Raw genomic sequence first — 27,254 nt, 5'->3', positions numbered from 1 at the left:
GTCTTCAGATGTGCTCAAGTGAGCCATTGAAGGGTGGAGGACCTTTTCACCAGATAGGGTTATTAAACCAAGCTCCTGATTAATCTAGAAGTGTTTATCTTGCAGTGCCAAGCCAAAGTAACATAGGTGTCAGTGCTTTGAATTGGTAGAGTAATAGGTGAAAGCAAGGAACACAAGAGGGAGGGTGGGAAGAGGATGAGGTGGAAAACTCAGCAGAGCAGAGTGCCATACCTAATTGTCCACAAGGTGAAGAAAACATACATAGAGAATCAGACCTCTGAATAAGAAGGACCACAAGTGAATGGGACAACATATTGTCAACAACTCCAATCGTTTGTAGCAATTAGAATCAACTCAACAGAATAAACAGGAAGTATGACGCACACAACCCTACATCAGGTAAAACAGGGATGTTCACACATTCATACAATCTTAATTCCTAAATAGAGAAGATGCACAAAACATTTATTGGTATGCCCTGAACATGACAAATGAAATGTGCTTAGTGATACAAGCCACAGCTTTCTGGAGAAGGAAACACCAGCCAGAAATATTCTATACTAGACAAGAAGGACCAAGATAAGGAAACAGAAAGGAATACAGAGATAATAAAACCGGTATGTGTTAGGAAACAGGGCACTCTCTTCAATAGGTGTGATGTCTTTTTTCAAACGCAAGTTACCTGGGCGGGCTCTCTGTGCAGGAATAGACTGGAGAAGGTTGAGGACTTGATTTACTTTTCAAGTAGGCCGTGATTGCCAGTGACAGGCGAGGGAATGGTGTAGGTTTTAGGTTAGGGACAGGTTTTTTAAGTTTAAGTTGCAGGAATGCAGGTGCCTGTCCACGTATCGCATTGAAGGGGAATGCAAAGTGCTTTAAAAGCAATTCTCCTGCAGACAGGGAGCGAGTGTCATGAGTGGAGGGACTGGGGAACGTTGTCCCGTAAAACCAAGTCAAAGACGAGCATGAGCCGCCACATTTTGAACTCTGGAGAAGTGCAATTAAGTATATGTATGCTGAAGAAAAAAGAAAATCACTAGGAAATACTTACCCTAACTCCATGTGGGGACTATACTCGCTTGAGTGACAGGAAAAACGTGGATGCTTGAAGGAAGGCCATCTTTTTATACCCTCCTCATAGTTGCCCGCCTCATTGCGTGAGGGCTTTGACAAGGAAAAGGGACAAAGTGGGAAGCACTTACTGTCTGCGGGTATGAAAGGGGCCGGAGTAGGTCATAATCGTCCTGTGCAGCTGTGTCCCAGAGTCCTAGGTTCACCGCTTTCCCATCCACCATCATGTTGGCAGAATAGTTTTCAAATCTGCAAGGGGGCAAGAAACGGAAGGGGGTAAAGGGTCAGAGGGACAGATGGCAAGAGGAATGAGAAAGGGTAGTGGCCAAAATTGGATAATTAAAGAGAGCGTAGAGAAGAGGCTTTGTTTTTGCAAGAAAAGGGGATAGGATGGAGAAATGAAAGCAAGAATGAAACATATTTAGGTGAGAGGGAGACAAGAGGTAAAGGTACAGAAAGAGAAAAAGAAGTGTAGAGTAAAATATGTAAACACATCTTTTCACTGTCCGATAAAATAGAATTGCTCCCCCATCTGATACCAATAGATACTCACACAGTCGGGATATATTCCCCAGGGAAGGCATTGCTGGTGTAGCTGATGAGCAGACAGGTTTTACCCACAGCTCTATGAAAGAAAGAGTGAGGTACAATCTATGTTATATTATTGAATAAACATTACTGTGTTCTCTGTCTTTGGTTTTTGGGATGACAATCCCAGGTAAAGGAAGGTTCATTGTTGCATTGTCAAGAAAAAAAAAAAACACATTTTAATGTTCTAACTTCATCGAATCTCATAAGAGAAGTTCTTAAAAGAATTGTTATACCTTCATAAATAGCCCGTCTGCACCCCCCATATGGATAATGCAATGCCCCACTGACCAGGTTTTGCTTGGATGAAATTCTTCTAATTTTCATGACTGTAAAAGTAGAAAGTGTGGTTATTCGGTGGGGAAGTCTCACGCTCTTGAGGGCTTCGTCGTAAACAGAGCCTGCAATTGCCCTGTGGAAATACCATTTGACATGTCTCTTTGTTATTAAGGGGTCATCTAACTGGGAAGCTCTTGAAGTGGAAGGCAGCAGATACAGATGTGAGTGGGGAACTGACTATTTCTTCTGACAAGCTCTCATAACAGGGCTGAATTTAGGCTAATAAGAGGTAGATAGGTTCTTTTCCACCTGTACTCCCCCAGTCGGTGCTTAATTGATAAAGTAAATTCCTCCTTTTGTACAGTCTAGTCCACTTCCTTAGTTTCTTAGTTTTACACTACTTTGACTTACACATCTTTTTTGTGGAATTACACATTTCTTCACTTCATGCATATTACCAAACTGCATGCCTTTGGGCCTCATCACGAGTTGGGCGGTAGCCCTCAAATGATGCAGTAATGATGTTACTGCCGCATTTAAGGGCCCGCCCAATTTCAAGTCTGGCGTGTTTACCACCAGCAGAGAGCTGGGGGTAAAGAAGCTGGAAAAATGCCAATTTTTGGTGCAATTACCACTGCCAGTATTACCAAACAGTAATTGCACCATGATTAGGCTGTAATGTCGTCGGATGGGTGTGCACTAACACAAATAAAGTTGGGCGCTATCCCAGCCGGAATACCGCCCAACTCGTGATGAGGCCTTTGACTTACAATACCTACAGTTCGTTGCCCTTCCCCATAGTCTGCTTGCTGTTGTCTTCTGTCTTTAAATCGTGTCGATGCAGACACAAAACCTGATGAGATTGTGCAGGGTGACATTACTGCATTCTAGTACTTCCAGACGTAGATTCAGAATGGTGAAAATAATGCTACACATACATATGTTTTGCTTAAAATGTTTCTATGAGTTATTTAGCTTTTTTTGATATGTGTTATTTGTGGACTTTTCAAGTCACCTCTTTATAAAATTATTTTAGCATTTTAAAGTCAAAGGGCCTCATTACACGGATGGCGGTAGGGATTTACCGGTACCGGTAAAATACCGGTACCGGTAAATCCCTACCGCCTTACTACGAGGTCCCTTTGCGGGTTGGGGGATTTAACGCCTGCTTTTTGCAGGCGTTAAAATCCAACCCGCTAAGTGACCTCGGAGCTAATTACGGTACCGCAATTTGCGGTGCCGTAATTAGCGCCTTCCCCATTCCCATAGAGCCCTATGGGGCAGAAATGGGAATGGGGAAGGGCAATGGCGGAAAGGGGATTTACCGCCCCTTCAACCTTGGAATGGGGCGGTAAATCCCCTTTCCGCCAAGGCGGTGCCGGTATTTTACCGGCATGAGCCATGGCGCTAATAGCGCCATGGCTGACCGCCTACCGGGTAATGAGGCCCAAAGAATAACACATGTTGGTACCCAGTAAGGCTGAGAATATATGTGGTCAAGTGCCTAAATTGAACATTGGTCTGAAATGATGGATTCACTACTTAATCCTGTGAACCTGTAGAAATGTTTTTTTATCACACTATGGCATATATGTGTCTTCCAAGCAGTGATTCAGTTCACAAATGCATAATAAAAAGCATCCCTCATGGTTGAATATACTTGACTGTTGTTCCATACATAATTGCAGTGCAGAATTGACACGGGTGTGGGAGCCCTCTACTGAAAGCAAACACAGCCAGTGGGTAGGTGCCCGGTCAGGAGGTTCCACAACCATGTTTTAGCTCAACGTACCTTACACAGAGGTGAAATATACATTTGCACTCTTGTTCAGTGGAGAATTGCCTAGCATTTTGGGCCTGGATTTCCCAGGTGGCTAGGACCAGACTGATATGCAAATAGGAATTTCTACATTTTATGGACAGGCCGAGTTCGACACCTTGCCTTGCTTCTGGTGAGTGTGTCGTGTAGATGAATGCGGGTCGTCCTAGAATCCACCTTTATCTCTGAAGGTGCAGATCTAGTCCCTGGGGAAAAACCCAACAGGCATAACACCTCAACACCGCAGTGTGTATTAGTGGTGTTCTGCAGGTCAAGTGTCGGGGGGAAATTCTCCCGGTGTCTGCTGGGCCGTCCGCGGACCTCTGGGCAGGGAGGCCCCAACTCCTCCCGTATATCCCAAAAACAACAGAGTATGAGACACACGCAAGAAGCAAGGTGGTTCTGCTGTTTATTAGACAAAACGGCAGGGATGGGTCAAGGATCGTACGCGTCCGTCCTGACACTCTCTCCTAATCGTGGGGCTCGCAGGCCCTTTTTACCTTAGTATGACGCGCTAATTGCGTCACCTGGGAAAGTTAGCAAAAAACCTATCGCCACTCTGGATTGGTTGCTCGAGTGGTAGGGTTAGTATAGCATACGTATAGATAGCATTATTAGTGGTCAAGGGTTAGTCAGGTGGTATACTTGGGTTGTCCCTTCAATTTGATACATGAAAATTGTTACATGAAGACCCCTGAGGATTGGTCAATGTTAATGGCGTCAGTGATAAGAGCCCCATGTTCTGATTGGTCCACTCGCGAGCCCCCCAGTCTGGGACCATCGCTGTTCCCAGCTCGCGGTGCACCTGTCATTTGCAACAATGTTTCACTATGGGTATGTGCAGACAATGTGAGGATTTATTCATATGCTGGAAGGCCGACTACTCCCACCGCCGCAGATGTTCATTGGGTCGCTTAATTGTATCTGCCTGTGTCTTGAAACGAGGGATCCAGGCGCCTCCCTCTTCCTGGGCTTGGCACCCTGTCAGGTTCGGCTTGGTCACGTGAGGTGGGACCGTGGTTGAGGCAGAATTCTGCACAATTAATATTGTTTTTTCCACTGTGTGCCTGGTTTAATTTGCAGGTGTGACCTTGGCGTTGGCTTGCGGCATGCGAGTTTGCAACATTGTGCCCTTGGCTGTCTGCTTTCGGCATGCTCATTCTGCAGGGTCAGCAACCGAACTCTTGCTCATTCAATGTTCATGGAAACTCTTGCTTGCGGCCTACTTGGGTCTGGTGTATAGGTGGAGCCGTTTGATACACAGGTGCTTTAGGTTAAGGTATCATATTGCCTTATCCCCAGTATCGTGTCTTCGTTATGTTTCTCATTATGGCGCCTGGGTTTAGGAGAAGCGTGAGCAAGCTTTTTAGATGAGTTCATTGTGCGTCTTGCGTTTCTGCATCTTGAAAAGCCTATGTGAAAAATAATAAAGATGCACGTCCGTGGGTGTGTCCGTCACCTACGTCATAGCACTGAGTATGTTCTTCGTGTGGATTGGTGTGGGAGTGTCCAGTGTGCATGTTTGCACGGGTGTGCTGACCGTTGGCTAGGTCGTCATGGCATCTCTAACGATGTGTTGATTTAGTGCTGGATGGTTCAGTCGAGTCCATCCATGCCGCAGGTGTCGGCATGGGCAGGGCAGGCTGCTGGGCACATCCGTATGTTCCTGTACCAGGGTATTTGGTCGTCTGGTAGATGGGCAAACTCCTCTCGTGGCGGGTGCCTGGGCCGTGATCCTCTAGGCCAGGGGCGAGAGGGGATTGGTGGGAGCCTTTTGTTCCATTCTCCCACTTCAGTCCCCCCTCTGGTCGACTTGTCGACCACAAACATATCCTTTTCCTTATCTCCTCTCTCTCTCCATATTTTAGTTACTCCTCCCAAATGCCCATAGTGGTTAACATGGTCTTCAAATGACCAATACATATATACACATGTTCCTCCAGGTGTGCAGTATACCCATTTCCCTATGTAGCTCCTTGGGTTTCTTGGGTTTTCGAGCTTCACGGATGGTGGGTCCAGGTGGTTGGTGATGATCTGGTTGCGCAACTTCTCTCTCTCTTTTATTATTGTGCCTGTGTGTTGGCCGTCATCTGCTGGCATCAAGGGGTGCATACCGACCATTTCGATCATCTCGTCTGTGGTGCGTGCCTTCCGGGCCTTCCAAAATCTTGTTATGATCAGTGCAGCTCCAGCCAAAATAATGCATCCAACTATAACCTTCAGTCCATCTGACATCCAAGATGGCATCCATGACCATAATATCGAAAACCAGCTCTCATCCTTTTTCAGACTTTTACTTTCATCCATCATTTTGGAGTGCATCTGGGCCAATTGTGACACTGCTTCTGTCAGTGTACCATTGTCAGCATCGTTGGCAGGAATGAATGTGCAGCATGATTGTCCTATCTTTGCACCAACTCCTCCTTCCATTGCTGTGAGGAAGTCCAGTACATATCTGTTCTGTAGGGCTACCATCCTCACTGCTCGCAGTTCCTCTTTTATTGCGTTGAATCCATTTACTGTAGAATTAATTGTCATCATTAGTTCCCATCTAGTTATCTGGAGCCATTTTGCGTTTGCGTAAGCCTGTAGTCCCGGATGTATGATTGAGGAGAAGAACATTGCTGCTCTGCTGAATAGTCTGTGTTCTGGCAGAATTGAAGTGAGTGCTGTTTCCGACCTTCCCCATAGGTAATTTCCTGTCAGAGGTTCTCCTTGTCTTTTCTTTCTATTCAGGACAGTGTTGTTGCCGTTGTTTTCGTTCTCTGGCCCCTTCTGGGGCTGTACAGATCTCTTCTTCCTCTTGTTCCCTTCATCCATTTTGGGGAAGTTCACCACATTCACATGTTTCTGGGGCACCACTAGTGATGGTACATTAACGTGCACCATTGTGCATATACCATTCCACAGAGGGGGCAGTGTGTGGTATGCCTTCTCTCCGCAGGCCCAGTAATGGTCCATTACTACTGCTGTTCCTGCTGTCCCCTCAGGTAACTCCGTCACGCTTGCACAGTTGGTGTTGTATCCCACGTCCACTTCTCCTTTATGTTGGTAGCATACCTTAGGTGCAGTCAGCGGCAGTATTATTATTGGGTCTTCATCCTTCTCTATCCACGTTAGCATGGGTACGTACTTGACCCAAGTCATCCAACATCTGTTGTTGTGTTCAGCAATAGTTGTAGTATCCTCTCTCATTACCATGTTGCTGCCAACCACTCCTGTGTCCCATTTGTCACCCAGGTACACCTTTCCTGTTATTATTATCAGTGGTCTTTCCCAACATCCTTGTTTACCAGGAACTTCAGTGGCGTACCAATCACATGGTAGGTACTGTAGTGTTACTTTCTTTGTTTCTCCTTTTTCAGGGCCACCTGTTATGTATCTGAATGCTTCAGCATGTAAACTGGCCTTGTGGTAACTCAAATAACCCTTGAGGAAGTTATTTTCGTACGGGTATGTGTCTCGTGTTTTCCATACCAGGTGCACCGTGTTCCCTTGAAATCTTCCTTTCGTTTGGAACAGTGCCAGGTATATTATACATCGTGCTGTCTTTTCATCTATTTCCGTGGCAACGAAAGTTCGGGAAGCGCTCATGGCGTAAGGGATCAGTGAGCAGACGTAGCAGCTGTCTTCTGTTGTTTGTTTACCTATTTGAGTCATGTGTTGGTACCACATGTTGTTCGAGACGTGTGCTGAATTTTGTATGTAGTTGTCAATACCTTTATTATCTGAGTATGTGCTGCATTTAACTCTATTTCCCTTGTGTGGAATTTTGCTAGTACCACATGACGTAACACCTGTTGCAGCCGGGGGTGGGGGTATATTAGGTTTGGGTACAGCAAAAATATTGATAGCATAACTGTTCTGCCATACAGAGGCAGCCAAGAACCCGGTGATCATCAAAATCCCTTTCATCTTTATTACAGAGGCTAATCTCACCGGCATTTTGCTCTTACCTTGCTGCAGTCCGGCAGCTTATTCTTGCGACGTTAAAGTTGCCCGCCTGAAAATTCTCAATATGCTTGTTATTAGTGTTAGTTGTTGTTTTCAAGCTCTCCCTATCAAGTAGTCGTTCAGTGCCCAGGCGAAGAGCTGTTCCCGCGCCAATCTAAGCGATCTATCTCTTAGGACAGGCAAGTATGGGTGGAGGTGGGGCATTGAATGTTCTATGGCCAAGAGAAATGCTGTGTAGTAGACACGTACCCTCCTCCTTTTCAGGTACTTTGGCCTTTTTATGTGATATACAAATTGGTGTGATAATTCTTCAGGGTAGTTATCGTCTGAGGGTACCATCTACTCCTGGGCAGTGAACTTGTTAGTTATCTGTTTTCTTAGCAGTACAATAATACGCTGTACCTGCATGTGCGAGAGAAAAGAAAGAGAACATTCAAGTGTTTACATGTGTATATGTGCAAGACAATGTCCTTCAGTTGAGTTATTACTGCAGTGGGTAGGGGGTCGATGGGCAGAGGGTTTGGGGCTCAACTGGCGGAAGTCTCTTTACTCTTTGATCGTGTGACCATGGGGTGGGCGGTATGGGAATTACCCCTTTCTATTTCAGTAGTTGTCTCTGGGGAATCTGGGGGGTGGCAGGGTATGGAGACACTTAGGCCGTTAGCTGTGGTAGAAGTCTCTTCCTCCTTGGTGACGCTGTTGTTGTTCTTCCAATGGCCCTGTCGGTGATGCTAGGGCGGGTCTGGAGTTTGCAGATCTTTACGTCGTGTAGGTGATTCCAGGCACGTTTGTCCTGTAGCTTTACTGCTCTCGTTGATACCTCCTCTACCAGGTGGGGGCCAGTGAAGCGTGGGCTGTTCCACTTTCTGTTGAAATTGCAGAGTAGTACGTGGTCACCTTTAGCAATTTTTCACAGTCTTTCCTTTTCCAATTCTTTATCCGCGTCTTCTTGTTGATCACTCTTAGACCCGCCCCGCGTGCGCTCGAGCTGTTGAGACACAAACACTACACTAGTAATCAAAGAAGACACATATTGGTACATTTCATCACCAAGAACAGTTGCAGTGTTTTCGTGATCAGTGAATGCTCTTGATGTTGGCGTCAGAGGAAGGCGCATTTGACGTCCGGTCACCACCTCGTGAGGGGTGATGTGGTGGTCGGAGCCTGGTCTATTCCTTAGCTCAAATAGGGCTAGCGGAAGGCAATACAACCAACTCTTCTTTGTTGTTTGCTGTATTTTTGCAATTGCCTCCTTTAGTAGGCCATTCAGGCGTTCGCATACACCGTTGGCCTGCGGGTGATATGCACATGCAAATTTATGCTTGATGTTCAGTAAGGATGTGATGTCCTGGAACATTTCATTGGCGAAATGCGGGCCATTATCTGACCGCAGTACCTCGCACACTCCCCACCTGGGAAAGACCTCCCTCACTACGAATTTAGCTGCTCTGAATGCATCTGGGTGTGAGCAAGGCCCTGCTTCAATCCACCTCGAGAATGGGCATACTACCACAATCATATACCTATTTCCTTGACATACGTTGATCATATCAACATAGTCAATATGGATGTGTCGGAAGGGTCCCTCTGGCCGGGGTATAGTACCTTTTATCACCTTCAGCGTGTGACCGGCCGTGAACTGTTGACATGTGAGACAATTGCTGATAAAATTTGACACATGGGAATTTAACTCGGGGCAGAACCAATCTTCCCTAGTTCGTGCTTCAATTACTTCCTTGCCTGTGTGGGCTGGGTGGTGTAGTTGGCTCAGGGCGGTGTTCAATAGTGCCAGTGGCATTACAATCTTTCCAGTGTTACCCTGGCGCCATAGTGCGTCAGTTGGTGACATTGTGCATCCTCTTTTTACCCATATTTCTTTTTCTGTCATTGGTGCAGCCGCTTGTAGCTTCATTATCTGTGTGGCTGGGAGATGGGTGTACCCTTCTCTTATCAACATCTCCTTAGCTATTCCCCTCCCTCTCCCTCTCTCTGACTCTGGAGGGTTCCATATCTCACCAAAATATGCAGCATACTTCGCGTGTGCGTCTGCTGCTGCATTCCCTCTTTAGATATGATCTTCTCCATTAGTGTGTGCGGTACATTTGACCAAGGCTAATTCTTGGGGGTCATTTATTATTTCAATTAGTTCAGCCAATAAGAGAGCATGTTGCACTGGAGTGCCGTCAGCTCTCCTAAACCCTCTTCTCCTCCATTTGGACAATCCTGAGTGGACAGTAGACGTGACATATGCGCTGTCAGAATATATGGTCACTCGTTTGTCAAAGCTTTCCTTCAACGCCAAGATCAGTGCAACCAATTCAGCTGCTTGAGCAGAGTAATGCTGTGGTAATTGTACACATTTCATCGCCACACACACCGGTACCTCCGTCATTTTTACCACCGCTGCCCCAGTTCTCCTTATCCCATCACTTTGGTCAATTGTTGATGACCCATCAATGAACAAGAGCTCACCTCCGTCTAGTGCGTTCTCTTCAACCTTTCTAGTATATGAGTACATTTCAGTATTCTGCGTACAATCGTGTGCATAGTCTCCTTCCTCAATTACTTCTGCTAAAAACCTTGCAGGGTTGACCGTGCTACATCTAACAATTGATAGTTCAGCTCTAGATAAGATGATCTCATAACCTGATGCCCTCTGCGTGGTTAGTGTGGACTTAGGCTTGTTCAATATTGCAAATAGTGCATGTTCCACAAATAGTGTGGTTGGGCACCCCATGGTGATTGCTGACGCTTTCTCTACCGCAAAGGCAGCTGCGGCGAGACCTTGTTCGCAAGGGAAATGACCTAACATCACAGGATCCAAGTGGCCGCTGTAAAACGCTACTGGTTTGTAGCCCAAGCTTGTTTTTTGAGCCAACACTGCTTTCATTACTGCTGAGTCGCAATGTGAAAATATAAAGAATTGTCGTTCATAATCTGGGGTGGCCAGTACCGGAGCAGTTGATATTGCATCTTTCAGTTCATCAAAAGCCTCTTTCATTTCCATTGTCCACCCCAACTTTTTCTCCCCTTTGTTAGCTTCTTTCAACGCCTCAAGTAGGGGTCCTATGTATGAGCTGTAATCAAATACCCATGCTCTACAGTAGTTGCACAGACCCAGGAACTGCTGCAGTTCCCTCACTGTTTGTGGCAATGGCGTTTTTGAAATGGCCTGTGCTCTTTGTGGTGCAATCTTTCTTCCATATTGGGATATGAGCTGACCAATGTAAAGTACCTGTTCCTGACAGTACTGTAACTTTTCCTTGTCTACCTTGTAACCTTTTTCAGCCAATATTGTCAGCATCTTTAATGAGTCCTCTCTGCATCTTCTTTCGTTTGTGCTGCAAATTATTATGTCATCGACATACTGCAACACTGTGCTTTCCACTTCAATGTTACCCAAATCCATTTGTATTACTCTGTTGAAGATTGAGGGTGATTCGCAGTACCCTTGTGGCAATCTGGTGTGTTTCCACTTTGTGTTTCTGTAAGTGAAGCTTGTCAGATCTTGTGAGTCTGGGTGCAGTGGTATTGAGAAAAAGGCATTTTTAAGGTCGATCACTGTAAATCGTGATGCCTCTGCTGGAATGCCGCACAATATTGTGGCCGGGTTTGCAGCTATGGGGTATTCTTTTCCACTATGTTGTTCAAAGGCCTGAGGTCCTGTATGAAGCGCCAAGACCCCCCTCTAGCCTTGCGCACTGGGTATACAGCTGTGTTGCATGGTGATTCTGAGGGGACCAATATGCCATTATTTATAAGGGCCGTTATTGTTTCATATATGCCCTCATCTGCCTCTTTTGATAGTGGGTACTGTTTCACTCTGGGGAGTATTGCACCCTTTTTCAATTTTATTCTTACTCCCCCTGTGCTTTTTATGCACCCCACGTCATAGGGGCTAGTAGTCCATAATGATGTGGGTACTTTTGCCATATCCTCCTCAAAGAAGGGAACTGGGGTGGATGTGGGTGCCTCAAGTGCCATTGCAATTTTCTGTGCCACTTGTTTGTACGTCACTCTTAGCCATATTTCCACACTCATCATAAACACCATTTCACCTTCTTCTTTTTCTTCTGAGAAGAGCTCCTCATCTGACACCTGGGTGAGTCTACATCCCTCTGCTAGTGCTATCACTGCCCTCCATGCTCTTCCTTCTCTGTCTTGGGCATGTACAGCAATGTAATCAGCTGTTGCTATAATGCTCTCTATGTTCACTGAAATCACCTTTCCTTCTGGTTCATTGGCTGGTGTTTCTGGTCTGAACAAATAGGCTGCTGGCCTCCTCCAGATCTTTCCTTCTATCCCTGGCATCCATGCAAATGCCATGTCTGTCCCGTACTGGAACAGTTCACCATCTACTGGCTCAGCCCTAATCACTGTCTGTCCACAGTATGCTTGCATAATTTGTCGTACAGTGAGCATGTTAATTCCTGGAGTGGAGCAAATTATGCCGTCTTCCGTAAAGGAGATCGTCATATTCAACCTGTTCATTATGTCTCTCCCCAGTATATTTACTGGTGAGGCCCTAGAATATAAAAGTGGGACTGACATGTCATAATCCCCTATTGATAAGGGAATGTTATCAGTAAAGGGAACCAACCCTCTAGCCCCAGAGAATCCTTGGGTGTTCATAGCTTTGCCTGACATCTTAAATTTACCTTCCCTTATGCAAGACCGGGTCGCCCCGGTGTCAACAAGGAATGATAATTTTTTGTCACCTATCGTTACCTCTATGCGTGGTTCCTCCGCACTATTAGGTGTTACCGACAGGATGGGACACACCAAGGCCGTCTGTGGGCTGTCCTATTGAGGGTATAATGATTGACCACTTCCTGTGTAAGGGTTGTGTCCCAGGACCGTCACCCTACCCAGTTGTGTTTGTTGTGCTTGGGGTTGTTGTGTTATCGCTACCTGTTGTTGTGGCAGTGAATATGCCTGTGGCTGTTGTTGTGTTACTAGTTGTTGCTGTTCATTTCCCTGTTGCAATGTCTGCTGTTGCTGGATGCCCTGCTGTTCCTGTGTGGGCCTTTGTTGTCCCTGTTCGCTCCATGATGGTGTGCCTGGTCTCACTCTACACGTGCGTGACATGTGCCCTACTAATCCACAAATCCAACACACCGGTGGTTCCCTGTTCTGCCATGGAAAGCTTCCTGTGTTGTCCTGGTATACTGTTTGGGGTAGGAATTTCTAAGTCCTCCCACCTGCTGTTGTGTGTTATATCCGTATCCTCTCCCCCTCATCATTCCTCCCCTTCCCCTGTTGTAATTATAATACCCAGCTCCTGGCGTTGAGTATCCTCCTCCCATGTTAGTCGTGTATGGTTGGAGTGGCGGCATCTGTTGTGTTACAGTCTGTGATGATTGTATTTGGGAGGGATCTTGTGCAGCCACTACTTGTGTGGGGCTTTGAGTCATTGTTGCAGGTGTAGTTATTAGGGTGCCTTCCATCGTGTATTTAGTAAGTTTTTTCTGTACTAGTTTAGCCTCTTCCGTTTTCCTATCCTCTTCCTTTTGTTTCATTTTTTCTTGCCATGTCCTACAATGATGCACTATTGTCAGGTGTATTTCTGGCCATGCTTTTGCTTCCATCCCCACTACTTTCTTCAGTTGTTTCTGAACTGCTTCTGGGAGCCCTTGTATTAGTATATGGTAGAATATTGCTGGTGTTTTGTCCCATTGTTCTGTAGTTTCCATGCGCCACTTCTCTTGAATTTCCTGGAAATAATCAACAGGATCTTCGTTCTCACGCATCTTGCGCGAGGTAATTGCTCCTATGTCTGATGTATCTGGATACTGTACCCTCAGTGCCTGCCATAATGCATGTCTGCAGTTTGCGAATGGTGCCCCATCGTGTGATGTGTTTGTTATTGTGACCCCAGGGAAGCCCGCTCTCTTTCAGATGTCATCCGCTGCATCCCCTAATATTGATATTAGAAGGCCCTTTACATCCCCCACTGCCAGTTTCTGTCCTGCGGTGTGTTTTTCCATTTCATATATCCATTTACCCGCACCTCCACTTAATGATGGGAGCCTGCACTTTATATTTTCTTTGTCTGCATGCTTCCAAGGGACGTATTGTGGTCTAACTCCTCCCCTCTCCAGAAGTGGCATTAAGTTGTGTCCCGTTTGACCCCTTGGGTTCCACAAAATCGAGTCCGCGCACCCCTCCTCTTCTTCCGTGTCTCCTACATCGTCAATTTCGTCCGTATTTCCCCTGCTCGTAACTCTTTCTCCTCCATCTCTTCCCCTTCTTTCATCATTTCCTGTATTTAATGTGGGCGTGTGTATTCGCTCTCCCTGCCTGCGTCCAGGAAGGTCTCTAAGCCTACCTGCATAGGGTGTCAGTTCGTTTGGGAAGGGCGCGAGTTTAGATGGGCATGTTGCACGTAATGAGCGTGAGGTGGTGGAGCATGTAGGACGGGATGGTGACGGTGTGGCTTCACGTGTCTGCCTTTCCGCTATTCCTTGCTCTTCCTCCTCACTTCTCTCCAGTTCATTTTTTCTCCTGCAGATCCATGGTGAGTCTCTATTTGTCCGGGTGGTGTATAGTTTATCTAGGCTTTCCCTTTCACTATTTCTTCCTTCCTTCTCCATTCCTTCTTCTTCCTCACTACAAAATTCATTCGTAAATGGCAACCCCCAATCTGTCTTTTTCCCCCTAATCGTTACTGTTTTTAAGTCTATTAGGTCCGTTCCTTCCTTTTCTTCTTTACCAATCGCTCCCCTTTGCGCTGATGTTGTTGCTACTTCTTTGTCTCTATATACATACCTCCTTACTTCACTCTCCCCTCTCCTATCTTCTCTTTCCCCTTAATTTCTCTCCGCTATCTCTCTACCAATTTCCTCTCTTTTCTTTTTTAATTCCTCCATTACTTCACTATTCATCTTTTCCAATATCCTTTCATCTTCTTTCTTCCTTTCCCATCTCACCCTCTCCCGTTCTAATATATTCTCTAACATCCTCCCTTCTTCGTATTTCCTTGTCGTTTCTGATAGTAATCTCTTCTTCCATATTGCCATTTCTTTTTCTTTCTCTTCTTCCTCTCTTTTCCTGTCACGCAGTGCTGCTCTTGATACCCTTTCTGCTACTGCCTTTACCCTTTAGGCTTCTCTCTTTTGCTCCTCAGTTCGTTCCCTTATTGTTTCCAACTCATTCTTACCTTCTTTCCTTTCCGTGGCTCTCTCTCTTTTCTCCCTCTCGAGCTGCTTGATCAGTGCATTCTGCTCATCCCTTAACTCTGCTAGTCGTTCCTCCAAAATCTCTTCCTTTTGTCGTAACAGCTCTTCCCCCTTTCTTTTCCCCTCTTCCCCTTTCATTTCACTCTCCCTGGTAATATCCTCGTCCATTTTCCTTACTACCTCCTTCTCTTCTCCTGTTAATGAACCTCGTAATTTTAATAGTATCTGCGCAGCTACCCACTCATCTTGTCCTATTTCCGCAGTCTGCTCTTCTCCAGTCCTCCCCTCCCCTGCTGGCATCTTCCTATGAGCTGATCCCGTCGTACTAGTCCGCTCCCCTCCCGTGTGGCCACCTGTAGCTGTATATGGTGGCGGGCTGTATGCCGGGTTCGAGTACCCCTCAGCCGCCCTTAATTGTTCTCTTGCCATTTCTCCTAGTTCTCTTAAAGGATACAACCCCCCTCCCTCTGTTTTCACTACCTTCGCTAGGGGTATATCGTCGCTCTGTTCCTTTTTTATTTCATTTTCTTTTGAGTTGTTACTCTTTTCTCCTCCCTCTTGTCCGTTCCCCGTGTTCTGTGTGCCTTCACTCTCTTTTTCCCCATTCTCTCCTTCCTCCTTAATCTCCTTTTCTTCCGTTGTTTCCCCCACAATGAACATTCTGTTTGGTCCTGGTCGGGACCCTTGGAACATCCTCCATAAGTTAAACGCCTCCACGTGGTGTGTCAACTTCTTCCCCTTGTATGTGTTATGCAGATGGTTTAATAGTGAATGTTGGGTATATGGATCGAAGCTACCATTAGGCGGCCATGGTGTTGTCATTTTGTTGTCCGTCCCCTGTGTCCATTCTATGCTATACTTGATCAGTTTCTCCCTATGGGGTGACAGTGTTTTACATATGTGTTGTAGCGGGGTAGTGAGGGTGTTCCCCCACCCTCCCGATCCTGCCCCGTATGACATAGTAGCGCTCCACTTGTTATCCTTCCCCTATTTGGTAGCGGTTATCTTACTAACACTTTACAATACACAGCCTTATACCTTTACCTGGCCCCGTAAGTTTGGGGACTTGCGATAGTCCGCTAAGGAAAATTATTAAAATATAGTATTTACATTTGTATATTCTTTTCTTTCTTTTCTTCCTTTACAGAACACCCTTACGGCCCCCTGCGGCCGAGGCGCACGTAGCCCCCTGCGGCTGCGTGCCCCTTGTGACGTTCTTATACAGCCGTCCTACTTTCACTTGCTCCTCCTCCCTCTTCTACACTTGCCGTGGCCGGCGTTCTCCGTGCGCAGCCACGTCCCCCTTTTCGCCTTCCCCCCGATCAACTCATTACCGTTTACCTCCGTTTCCACTCCCTTACCACAGCTCTCCTCCCCACCACTCTCAAAAAAATAAAAATGCCTTGTACTCGAGGTATCCTATGAAAGCCCTACTGGTGACGTCACCGATCTCTTCAAACTACTGGTAAGTTCTTAATACACTTGCAATCTACCCCCGTTAACCCCACAGCTGTCTTCCTGTCACGCCTGGAACAAGGTAATCAATAATATAATCGGACTGTGCACACTTCGTCGCCTCGCGTGTGATACGCCCCTCGACAGGAGGGCTTAACCAGCCAATTATCTTCCGTATTGGGCAACCAGCTAGCTACCGCCTACAGGGAAACGTCATCTATCTATCGAGTTTCCTGCTCGATCAATAGGGATCCTCATCTACTCATTGATCAATAATTACCAAATCGTGGGAAACCGCGCACACACACACCCTTACACGTAGTCGCGACCTAGGCCAATCAGTGTCTACGAGCGGCCACACGTGATGTTTTCGTGCTCCGCCCCCTTCTCTCCCGTAACGTAGCCGACTGCTCTCGCACTCGTCCGGCTACCATTCATTTCATGGCCAACACTAAATTGTCAAACCTTCGCCGCGCACCTGTGCAACACCTCCCACCTCCCGTATTTAATTCCTCCCCCCTCCCTCACAATTTCACGTTGCTTGTTGGGCGTGGCATACTCACCAAGTTCTCCTGATGCGGGGCCGCTCGACTGCATGCACCCCTCCAAGCGGCTCGCCACCTCCCCTCGTCTGGACCACGTCTGGACACTCGCCAACCGCGGGCGGGATACTTCTCAACCGGCTCCCGAAGGCCAATATCCGGATTGCGCTGTCCGGTCGTCTCGCAGTTCCGCGATGGTCCTGTAGTCCTCAAAAGGGGGCAGCGGCAGAGGGGGCCGCGCCGCCGGGCCGCCTCGCAACGGGAGCACTCGGAAAAATAAAATAAAAGCAGATCTTAAACAGATCTCAGCAGTGCCTCCAACTTGTCGGGGGGAAATTCTCCCGGTGTCTGCTGGGCCGTCCGCTGACCTCCGGGCAGGGAGGCCCCAACTCCTCCCGTATATCCCAAAAACAACAGAGTATGAGACACACGCAAGAAGCAAGGTGGTTCTGCTGTTTATTAGACAAAACGGCAGGGATGGGTCAAGGATCGTACGCGTCCGTCCTGACACTCTCTCCTAATCGTGGGGCTCGCAGGCCCTTTTTACCTTAGTATGACGCGCTACTTGCGTCACCTGGGAAAGTTAGCAAAAAACCTATCGCCACTCTGGATTGGTTGCTCGAGTGGTAGGGTTAGTATAGCATACGTATAGATAGTATTATTAGTGGTCAAGGGTTAGTCAGGTGGTATACTTGGGTTGTCCCTTCAATTTGATACATGAAAATTGTTACATGAGGACCCCTGAGGATTGGTCAATGTTAATGGCGTCAGTGATAAGAGCCCCATGTTCTGATTGGTCCACTAGCGAGCCCCCCAGTCTGGGACCATCGCTGTTCCCAGCTCGCGGTGCACCTGTCATTTGCAACAATGTTTCACTATGGGTATGTGCAGACAATGTGAGGATTTATTCATATGCTGGAAGGCCGACTACTCCCACCGCCGCAGATGTTCATTGGGTCGCTTAATTGTATCTGCCTGTGTCTTGAAACGGGGGATCCAGGCGCCTCCCTCTTCCTGGGCTTGGCACCCTGTCAGGTTCGGCTTGGTCACGTGAGGTGGGACCGTGGTTGAGGCAGAATTCTGCACAATTAATATTGTTTTTTCCACTGTGTGCCTGGTTTAACTTGCAGGTGTGACCTTGGCGTTGGCTTGCGGCATGCGAGTTTGCAACATTGTGCCCTTGGCTGTCTGCTTTCGGCATGCTCATTCTGCAGGGTCAGCAACCGAACTCTTGCTCATTCAATGTTCATGGAAGCTCTTGCTTGCGGCCTACTTGGGTCTGGTGTATAGGTAGAGCCGTTTGATACACAGGTGCTTTAGGTTATGGTATCATATTGCCTTATCCCCAGTATCGTGTCTTTGTTATATTTCTCATTATGGCGCCTGGGTTTAGGAGAAGCGTGAGCAAGCTTTTTAGATGAGTTCATTGTGCGTCTTGCGTTTCTGCATCTTGAAAAGCCTATGTGAAAAATAATAAAGATGCACGTCCGTGGGTGTGTCCGTCACCTACGTCATAGCACTGAGTATGTTCTTCGTGTGGATTGGTGTGGGAGTGTCCAGTGTGCATGTTTGCACGGGTGTGCTGACCGTTGGCTAGGTCGTCATGGCATCTCTAACGATGTGTTGATTTAGTGCTGGATGGTTCAGTCGAGTCCATCCATGCCGCAGGTGTCGGCATGGGCATGGCAGGCTGCTGGGCACATCCGTATGTTCCTGTACCAGGGTATTTGGTCGTCTGGTAGATGGGCAAACTCCTCTCGTGGCGGGTGCCTGGGCCGTGATCCTCTAGGCCAGGGGCGAGAGGGGATTGGTGGGAGCCTTTTGTTCCATTCTCCCACTTCACAAGGATGCAGCAAGAGATGACTGGAGCATAATACTGGAGCAGCAGCAGGAGGACTGATGGCAGAAACACAGGAAGGTTGAACTACTAGAGGAAGGCAGCAAGCAGCAGGAGCAGCTGGGGAGGAAGGCAAAACAGCAAAGCAGCAGGAGACATGAAGGGGAAGGCATGAAGGAGGGCAGGCCACGAGATGCAAAAAGGAAGAAGGAGGAGCACCGTGGCACAGGAGGCAAGAGGGATGAAGCACAGCACGAGGACAGGAGGGCAGAGAAAGATTGGAGCATTGCGATGTGCATAGACATGTGACGCAGCCCCAATTATGGAGGAGATGCTGCTGGCGTCATGATGGAGTGTTGGCTTGGGCGTTGTGATGTCATGACAACGGTGTCATTATTCCACAATCTTGGGATGGGCGAACGCCAGGTCAGGTGTAATGCCAATCCCATGTTGGCATGGGGTGGGCAGAAAGCGGCTGAAATTGTGACTGTATGACACCGCCTCAAGGCACTGCAGTGGCGGGAACATAGAGGCATGCAACGATGAAAGGCCCTTAACAGTAGCGTGGCATGGATGTTTTCCACCGGTTCCCAGAATGATGCGCTACACCATAGTCTTTCCAGGACACCGTATAATGCAGACGACCATGGACTATCTTAATGTCGAAAATAGCATCAACCTCATATTCATGGTCATCGCTGACATTGATCGGAGGTGGTGGTGTAGGCACAGGCCATAGATGTGGATGAACTGGTTTCATTTGAGACACATGGAACGCAGGATTAAATCTCCAGGTGTGAGGAAGCCGTAGACACACAACACCAGGATTCAGAGCCCTGGGGATATTTTACAGGGCCAACAGAATCGAGAACAGAGTTTGGTAAGCAAACCATGGGACTGAAGATATTGGGCCTCATTACGAGTATGGAGGCAGCCATGCCGCTTTTAGCGGGTCCGGGTTTCAGGAATGAGGAATTACCAGGCCATTCCGACCTTGGAGGGCCCGGTAATTCCCTTTCCTGCGACCCGGACCCGGTACATCCCCAATCCCATTTGAGCCCCCACAGAGCTCAAAGAGAATGGGGAGGATGCTAACAATGGGCCCGTTAATGACGGGCCCGTTGTTAGCATCCTGGTCTACAGCGGGTCCCGCTTAGGACGCCTGGTCTGACCAGGCGTTCCAGAGCGGGACCCGCTGCAGACCTCGTGATACTGCAGCCCGTAATGAACGGTGCCGGTCCCTTACCGGCACCGTTCATTATGGGCCCGCACTCGTTGTAATGAAGCCCAATGTGTTGATAACCACAACATGTCACCAGTGGAGTAGGCGGGTGCAGGAGAACGATTAAGGTCAGCAAGTGTCTTCTTGCAGTTTACCCAAGAGATAATGCTCTTTTGATGTTCACATTCTCACTCAAAGTTCCCAAAAAATGTAATATGTACAGTGGTCCATGATCAGACACTGGGGGTCATTACGAGTTTTGAGGTAGCCATGGTGCTAGTGGCAGCTTCCAAAGTCGTGTCCGGGTTCTTTGAATGGGGATTTACTGGGTCATTCCAACCTTGGAGGACCCGGTAAGTCCCCATTCAAAAAACCCTTCCCCATTCCCTTTTGAACCCCCATAGGGCTTAATGGGAATGGGGAGGGAGCTGATAACGGGCCTGTAAATTACGGGCCCGGTATTAGCTTAGCTCCCTGGTCCCTTAGCGGCTCCCGCTAAGGGGGGAGGGAGCTGATAACGGGCCTGTAAATTACGGGCCCGGTATTAGCTTAGCTCCCTGGTCCCTTAGCGGCTCCCGCTAAGGACGGCTGGTTTTACCAGCCGGCCTTAGTGGGACCCGCTAAGGGACCTCGGAATGCGGCGGTAAGAGTTTAACGGCACCGGCATCCTTACCGGCGCCGTTAACCCCTTAACGCCGCACTCGGAATGAGGCCCTCTATCTTCAGAGGTAATCCATGAAAAGGAGAAAGATTAAGGCCATTTGCAGATCTGATGGTAGTTTCAGAAATTGTCATTTTTGACATAGAGGTCTATAGTGACCATGAGGACAGTCTCCCTCAGATGGCGGAAGATCCACTGAAATACACATCCATGGTTGTTTGGGAATGAAAACGGGCTGAAGCAGCCCCTTAGGCTTGTGGGCATCACGCTTTGCTTGTGTAAATATTTAACAGGTAAGTACATATTCCTTAACGTCTTTTCTCAGGGAGGGCCACCAAAAATGACGACTCAAGAGTTTGAGTGTGTTGTGTATTCCACGATATCCCACAGCAGGTGAATCATGTTACAAATGGAGGCGATCTTGCAACTGTTTAGAACTGTAGTCATACCTTTCCATGGAATATGGTTCTTGATCACTACTCCAGGCAAGGATTCCAAAGATGCCGATGTGGAATGGACTGACCAAGAGACCCCTGAACTACATTAAGGAATCATTTGGGAGAAAACATACATTGAGGATTCTGTTGCTCAAGGGCAATAGGTTGTCCTACTCTAGACAGGGCATTAGCCATGCTATTACAGTTACAAGGCACTATGATGATATGGAAAGTCAACTGTCCGTGTGTCGACTGTTCCTGCATTGCAAGCTTTCTGGGGCTTGAAGGTTTTGATGGTTTGTCCGTATGTCTAAGGGGCACTGAGCCCCTAACAGAAGATGCCACCACCGGGACAGGCTTCCTTTTTGGCTAGTAGTTATTTTTTGATGACTGAGTAATTAATTCACTCTTAGTCAGGGCCCGGGATAGGTAGTACATGGGATGTTTGGAGGAATCGTCATCTTGGGCTTGCAAGAGGACGGCTCTGATGGCGTAGTCAGACTCCACAGTTTCCAGCATAAAAGGCTTGGTGTTATTTGGTTTTGGTATGACTCGAGCAGTAGTGAATGCCTTCTTCAGTGCTACCAAGGCTTAGTCTGTATCACTTCCAAAACACCACTCCTTTCTTCATTAACTTGGTCAATGGCAGGATCAGACGGGAGTATTGTGGGTTGAAGTGCAAGTATATATTCGCAAAATCCCAAAACATTGCAGCTCTCTCAAGTTGGTGGATTTCTTCCCATCTAGTACATCCATGAACTTCTTGGGCCCTGTTCGATTGCTGTCAGCAACGATTACGAAACTGGGGTATTCAACTACGGTCTTATCAAACTCACATTTCTCCAGATTCAATGCTAAATGATGCTTACATAATCATTACAGTACTTGAAGCACATGCCTATCTTGCTCTTCCTGGTTAGCGGAAAAGACAAGAATGTCGTCTAAATATGCTACCACAAATACTTCCAGCATTTCAGCCAACACATTATCAATTAACCAATGAAAATATGCTTGGGCTGTGGTCAACCCAAAATGCATGAGACAGTATTTGAACTGGCCAAAAGGGTTCCGAAAAGCTGTTTTCTTTCATGCCTGCTTTTTATGTGGAGGAGAAGATAGGCATTGCAAAGATCCAATTTGGTGTATAGCGATGCTCCATGCAGGGATTCCAAAACGTCATCTATGTGGGGTATTGGGTAACAATTATTGATTGTAACTGCATTGAGCCCTCTGTACTCTACTATGCAGGGTCACAGGCCTTGGGTTTCGTAAGGCACAAAATCTAAGGGCGCCCTGCGGGTGACTTGGTTAATACTATGATTCCATTTTGCAAGTGTTCATCCAGGTACTTACTTAGTGTATTTTTTACGGTCTCTGTCAAGGAGTAGATATGGCAAAAAGGAACCATTGCACAGGGTGTTAACTAGATATTGCAATCCCAGGCACAGTGAGGAGGTACTGTTTTTTTTTGGTCTCTGTCAAGGAGTAGATATGACAAAAAGGAACCACCGCACAGGGTGTTAGCTCGATGTTGCAATCCCAGGCAATGTTGGGGAGGTACTGTCTTCACCTTTTGTTTTTCAAATACGTCAGCAAACTGATGGTATTTAGCTGCGACAGAGGCTGAAACCGCCATGTGCTTTGTGTCGGAAACAGGGTCTTACACACCCTTCCAATTTCAATAACCTGTTATTGCGAGACAGGTGTTAGTTAAGAAATCTGACAGCAGGAATAGGGAATCACTAGTCCAGTTGTTCTAAGGATTGTGAAATTGCAGCCACATCTGTCCCAATATTCTGGGGAAATTAGGTCCTTAGATAAGTTGAAAAACATGACTTTCCACATGATTCGCCATATGCGTATGCAAAGGAACCTTGTGAGTAGAGACTAAGACGAAAGCGAGCAAAGAACCGTCGACACTGTGAATGGCCTCTGGAGTAACCTTACATAAGGCAATGAAGGTATTAGTTTGGGTGCATTGGGGATCCATGAAAATTCCTGAGGCTCAGGAATCAAGTAGTGCATGTACCTCAACGGTTTTATTTTCCTTTTCCTATACGATAATCCTTAGGACCATTAATGGAGCTCACGAAGTAGGTTCATATGTATGGGGAAGACACCTCGAGAGCCCTGTACAGTTCTTCCCCTCAGTTACAGTGGTTTCTCATTTCCCACCAGGCGTCGAGGACAAAGAGGACAATTGCACACTAGATACCCTTTTACACTGCAATAGAGACGAAGACATTCGTATGGTGTCTACGTTATTCTTCTTCACACACAGTACTCCTCACCATACCCAGAAGCATAGGTTTTTCATCTACAGGAGTATTTGTCTCTGGTGCCTTGGTCGAAGGGAAATGGAAGGCTGAACGATCAGTCAAGAGCCGTTCCCTTTTCCTTTCAACAAACCTTACCTGCAGCCGAACATCAATTTGAAAGACCATTTCCATTAGGGCTTGAAGTGTGAGCTGGCAAGGAACCTATGCTAACTCTTTATTATTAGGGTATTTATTGAGCACAGACCTAGTTTCGGGAAACAAGAGAGCTCTTTAGAATCATAGGGGGAAGAATAGGTTAGAGAGTAAAGAAACAAAGTAGTGGAGATCTAACAACAGGATAGGGAGGGCAACAGTCAGCAATGGATCTACAAGTAACCAGGGGAGGAAACAGTGGGGATCAGATTATCATCGAAGAAGGCAGTAAGCTTACTGGCACCATTGTTTCCGGACCGGTAAACTACAAGTTCTGTAGGCGGGGGCAGACCTGACGGCCGGGACAGACCCGCCCGCAGAGCTTCACGGAAGCACCAGCACTGTTGCGCACAGTGCCAGTGCTTCCGTCCGCTCCATTCCCATGGGATCCTATTGGACTCCACAGGAATGGGGATTAACAGAATTGCCGTCGCCGAATTTACCAGACCACCAGGTCTGTACAAATCCTGTGTCCATCTAAAATATGTAAGGATTTTGAAACAACAACCTCCCAGAGTGAAGCTTTGCTAAATGCCCTCTTCCTTCACAATGGGGACAGACTTCTATGTGTGTTGAACCTACTTCTGACAATTACGACTGAAATCTGACTGCCTCAGAGTAAGCTCCATTCAAGGGTAGAAGGATGCTCAAGGCAAGTCTGAAATCCCCACTAATTCTGTGGTTTCTAAATAAGAAAACGATGAGGAGTGTACTTCATCCCCTGCTGAGATGACTACTTACTACATTCATGACTGATTGCCAATCAGACCCCCTACTCCAAAAAGGATCAGTCCAGACAAAATGTCTTGCTCTCTGGCAACCAACCCTGAGCAGCACTGCCCTGAAGTACTCCAGGATGCAGGTCAAGAGGGTGGGCTAATGTTTAACCCAGAGAATTTCAAGCACCATTACAATTGACTTCAATCCCACCAGTGGCAGATTGCTCCAAGATGTGTCCATACAATCTGTTTGACAGGGAGATTAGGCACACATACAATGCTGACCCTCGCTGATCTTCAGTTGAAACATACCAGCTGTACACTGGCAATAGATTTGAAAATGATGACCTTCTTTCGAAACATGATCATTGCTTTGTGTTGAAATTCAATGGGAAACACAAAAATCTTTTCGAAAATCTTTGTATAGGTCTGTTTCAGTAATCATGGTCAGGTGTTCAAAAGACCTGAGGCAGGAACAGTGTTTCTCCATCTCCTTAGTTCCCTCACAATAGAGACCCAGAGCGGGTGGAGGCATGGGTGACTTCTTCAGGACAGCAGCTATCTATGGCAGAAATGAACCAATACCCTCACTTGGTGAAGGGGAGAGGAAGAATAGCCCTGTTCCGAGGAAACTGGAAAGCAACCACTTTTTAGCCAACACTCCTTCAGACTGTCAGCAGATTTGGTATAGGGATTACCGTTCATCCATGTCTCCTAAAGCTAATAGAAGTTTTCAAAAAGGAAAATGCTTAAAAAAAATAAGGATGCATGGGAGATCATTAAAGAATGAGTAATTTCCTTCCCGGAATGGCACTATGGGGTAACATTTTACGAGTTACAAAGACATTGCGATGCATGTGACGAATCAAATTCAAGGGGTACCAGTGGTCCAGGGGTGAATATCAGTTTCTAAACCATCAATCAGGCTAAAACATCTAATACACCAGAATGGATGAGAACAGATTGGAATAAAAAGCATACAATTAAAATTATAAAACCCCTTGTCCAATTTTGGTAACATGGACAGAATGGCAGGTTTATCTCCTCTAAAGGTCCTGGATTGTTGGTTAGTTGCAGCACAGTGAAAATACAACTATTACCCAATGATAAAAGGAGTGTCCAGTCAAGGTTGTATACAAAATGTCTACTTTATTATAAGACAACAGTCAATCTAACAACACTACAAAATACAACCTACCCAGTATAGGAATGCAGAGGACAGACATTTCTAAGAAGGGAAACTGATGCACTCTGGATAATGACAGGAAGGTGGTTGGCATGGTTAATAACCACAATAGTTGGTTAGGGTTTCTTGGCTTCAGCAAAAAAGGAAAAGGGCCTTAAAATATCTCTAGGGACCTTCTGGGAAGGACCAAAGCGAGAGAACTGCAACGTACCTTTTGCTGTAGGTGCTCTTGCTGCTCGACAAGGTCAAGGCGGCTTCAGGGCACTTTGCAGGCTTCTGTGACAGAGTTCAAGACACAATTCAGCTGCGGCTATCGAGTGGCACGACATTTCTGCGAGTGGAGCTGGACGAACAACTGCAGGCTGGCTTACACTTGGCCTGGGGTCAGGAATCGTCTCATCACTGTTTGACGGTTCTGAAGAAATGGTCGAGATGTCTCGTATGTTTTTAAGTGACTGCGGATTGACAACAGTCAGCTGTGCACCTGGATGCAGATCAAAGAACTAGACTGGCTTGAACATGCCCTTGAAGGTGGACTGCAGTAGAATTTTGTTGAGGCACTTCTCCCAGCCTATTCAATGGGCTGTGTCATCCTATAAGGCGGATGGATGGCCCACAGCTGTGCAGTGTGATACAGGCAGCTGCCTTGTCCTTGGTTGTAGGTTCAGAGAACTCTGGTGGGTCCCATCCAGTAATCCAGCTGTAGAGCCTAGCGGGGCATGCTGTGTGTTGACTGAGTACCGGTTCTGAAGTGGCTGTAGGGTCCTCTGAGTTCTTTTCTCCCTCTGTTCTCTGGGAGAAGTTTAGGGAAGGGATCTTGCTTCCCTCTTTGGATATGCTGGCTTTCCTTCATTGTTGGAAGATGTAAGGCAGACTGTACCTTCAGCTAGGGTCCAAGGTTGAGTTTCTCTTTGTTACTTCTGGTGAAGTTGTCAGATGATCTGGCTTAACAGGAGCTCCGGCCCTCTTTTAAAGCCAAGTGGGCCACAGTGATTGGTGTAGGCTATGCCTACCTTAGTGAACCAATCCTGGGTTCCCTACTAACAATCTTCTCAATGTGAGAGATCATAACCAGAGTGCTTTGCAACAAGAATGGTAAAGCGGTGAAAACAGGAACATGGTGCGCCTCAGAACTAATATGGCAGAACCCTTCTCTCAATAGCAACAGCTCTGGGCTCACTCCCTTGTGCTACTAAATCCCACCGATCCTGCTGTCTGTTTTGTTCAAAGATTCTCTATGGTTAATGGTCCTCTCTGCGTGGTTCCTGTTAAAGCGGCAGGTCTCCCTTGAAGCTGCTGAGAGATCAGGCTCTTTGGCTCCTGCAAACCACATTCTCGTACCTTATGAATGGGGTCCCCCTAGCAGTGTGACCTACTGTAAATAACAGACCCAGAAACAACAGTTCACTTGTCATTGATACAGAGGGCGGGAGCTGGCTTCAGGTTGACACAGTTACATATGGAAGTGTATTGGGTTTCCTATCTCCTTTGTTATCTTCTGCAGCCAGGCCCCCTGTGCGCCTGTTTGAAGTACCCCCTGTTGGTATGTTAATTATTCCCACCTGCTGCAGGGCTTAACAAAAGAGCAGGGTGGTCTATGGAGCCTTTGTCAGTTAATCAGGCTGTCCTGGCAGGGGAAAGTTTGGCCTCCCCCTTCGTGGAATGACATTGTTATCTCCTTGGCTGCCACATTCCAACTAAATATGACAGGTGCGAACTGTCCCTGTAGGTGGTGTCCATTCCAGAGTACACATGTCCATGCTTTTGTTGTGGAGTGAGCATAGAAAAATGTGTGTGGATTAGCCCCACACATTTTCCTGAGGTCTGTCTACCAT

General features: G+C 47.0%; 1 protein-coding gene across 2 annotated transcripts in view; it reads right to left on the bottom strand.

Moving 5' to 3' along the window:
* The window catches only part of LOC138582079 (ras-related C3 botulinum toxin substrate 1-like), an 88,430-nt gene that overhangs the window by 27,268 nt on the left and 33,908 nt on the right, over positions 1–27,254 (bottom strand). For both annotated transcript variants that reach the window (XM_069653033.1, XM_069653032.1), the window contains exons 2-3: positions 1,625–1,696; positions 1,203–1,320 (exon numbers count right to left, since the gene is read on the bottom strand). In XM_069653033.1, coding sequence (XP_069509134.1) covers positions 1,203–1,320; positions 1,625–1,696 — 190 coding nt within the window. The remainder of the gene's footprint in view (positions 1–1,202; positions 1,321–1,624; positions 1,697–27,254) is intronic.

This window comes from Ambystoma mexicanum, chromosome 3q (genome assembly GCF_040938575.1).
Source record: "Ambystoma mexicanum isolate Mex_15411 chromosome 3q, UKY_AmexF1_1, whole genome shotgun sequence".
Classification (NCBI taxonomy): domain Eukaryota; kingdom Metazoa; phylum Chordata; class Amphibia; order Caudata; family Ambystomatidae; genus Ambystoma; species Ambystoma mexicanum.
Note: the sequence above shows the minus strand (reverse complement) of the source record. Positions and strands in the feature narration are given on the sequence as shown.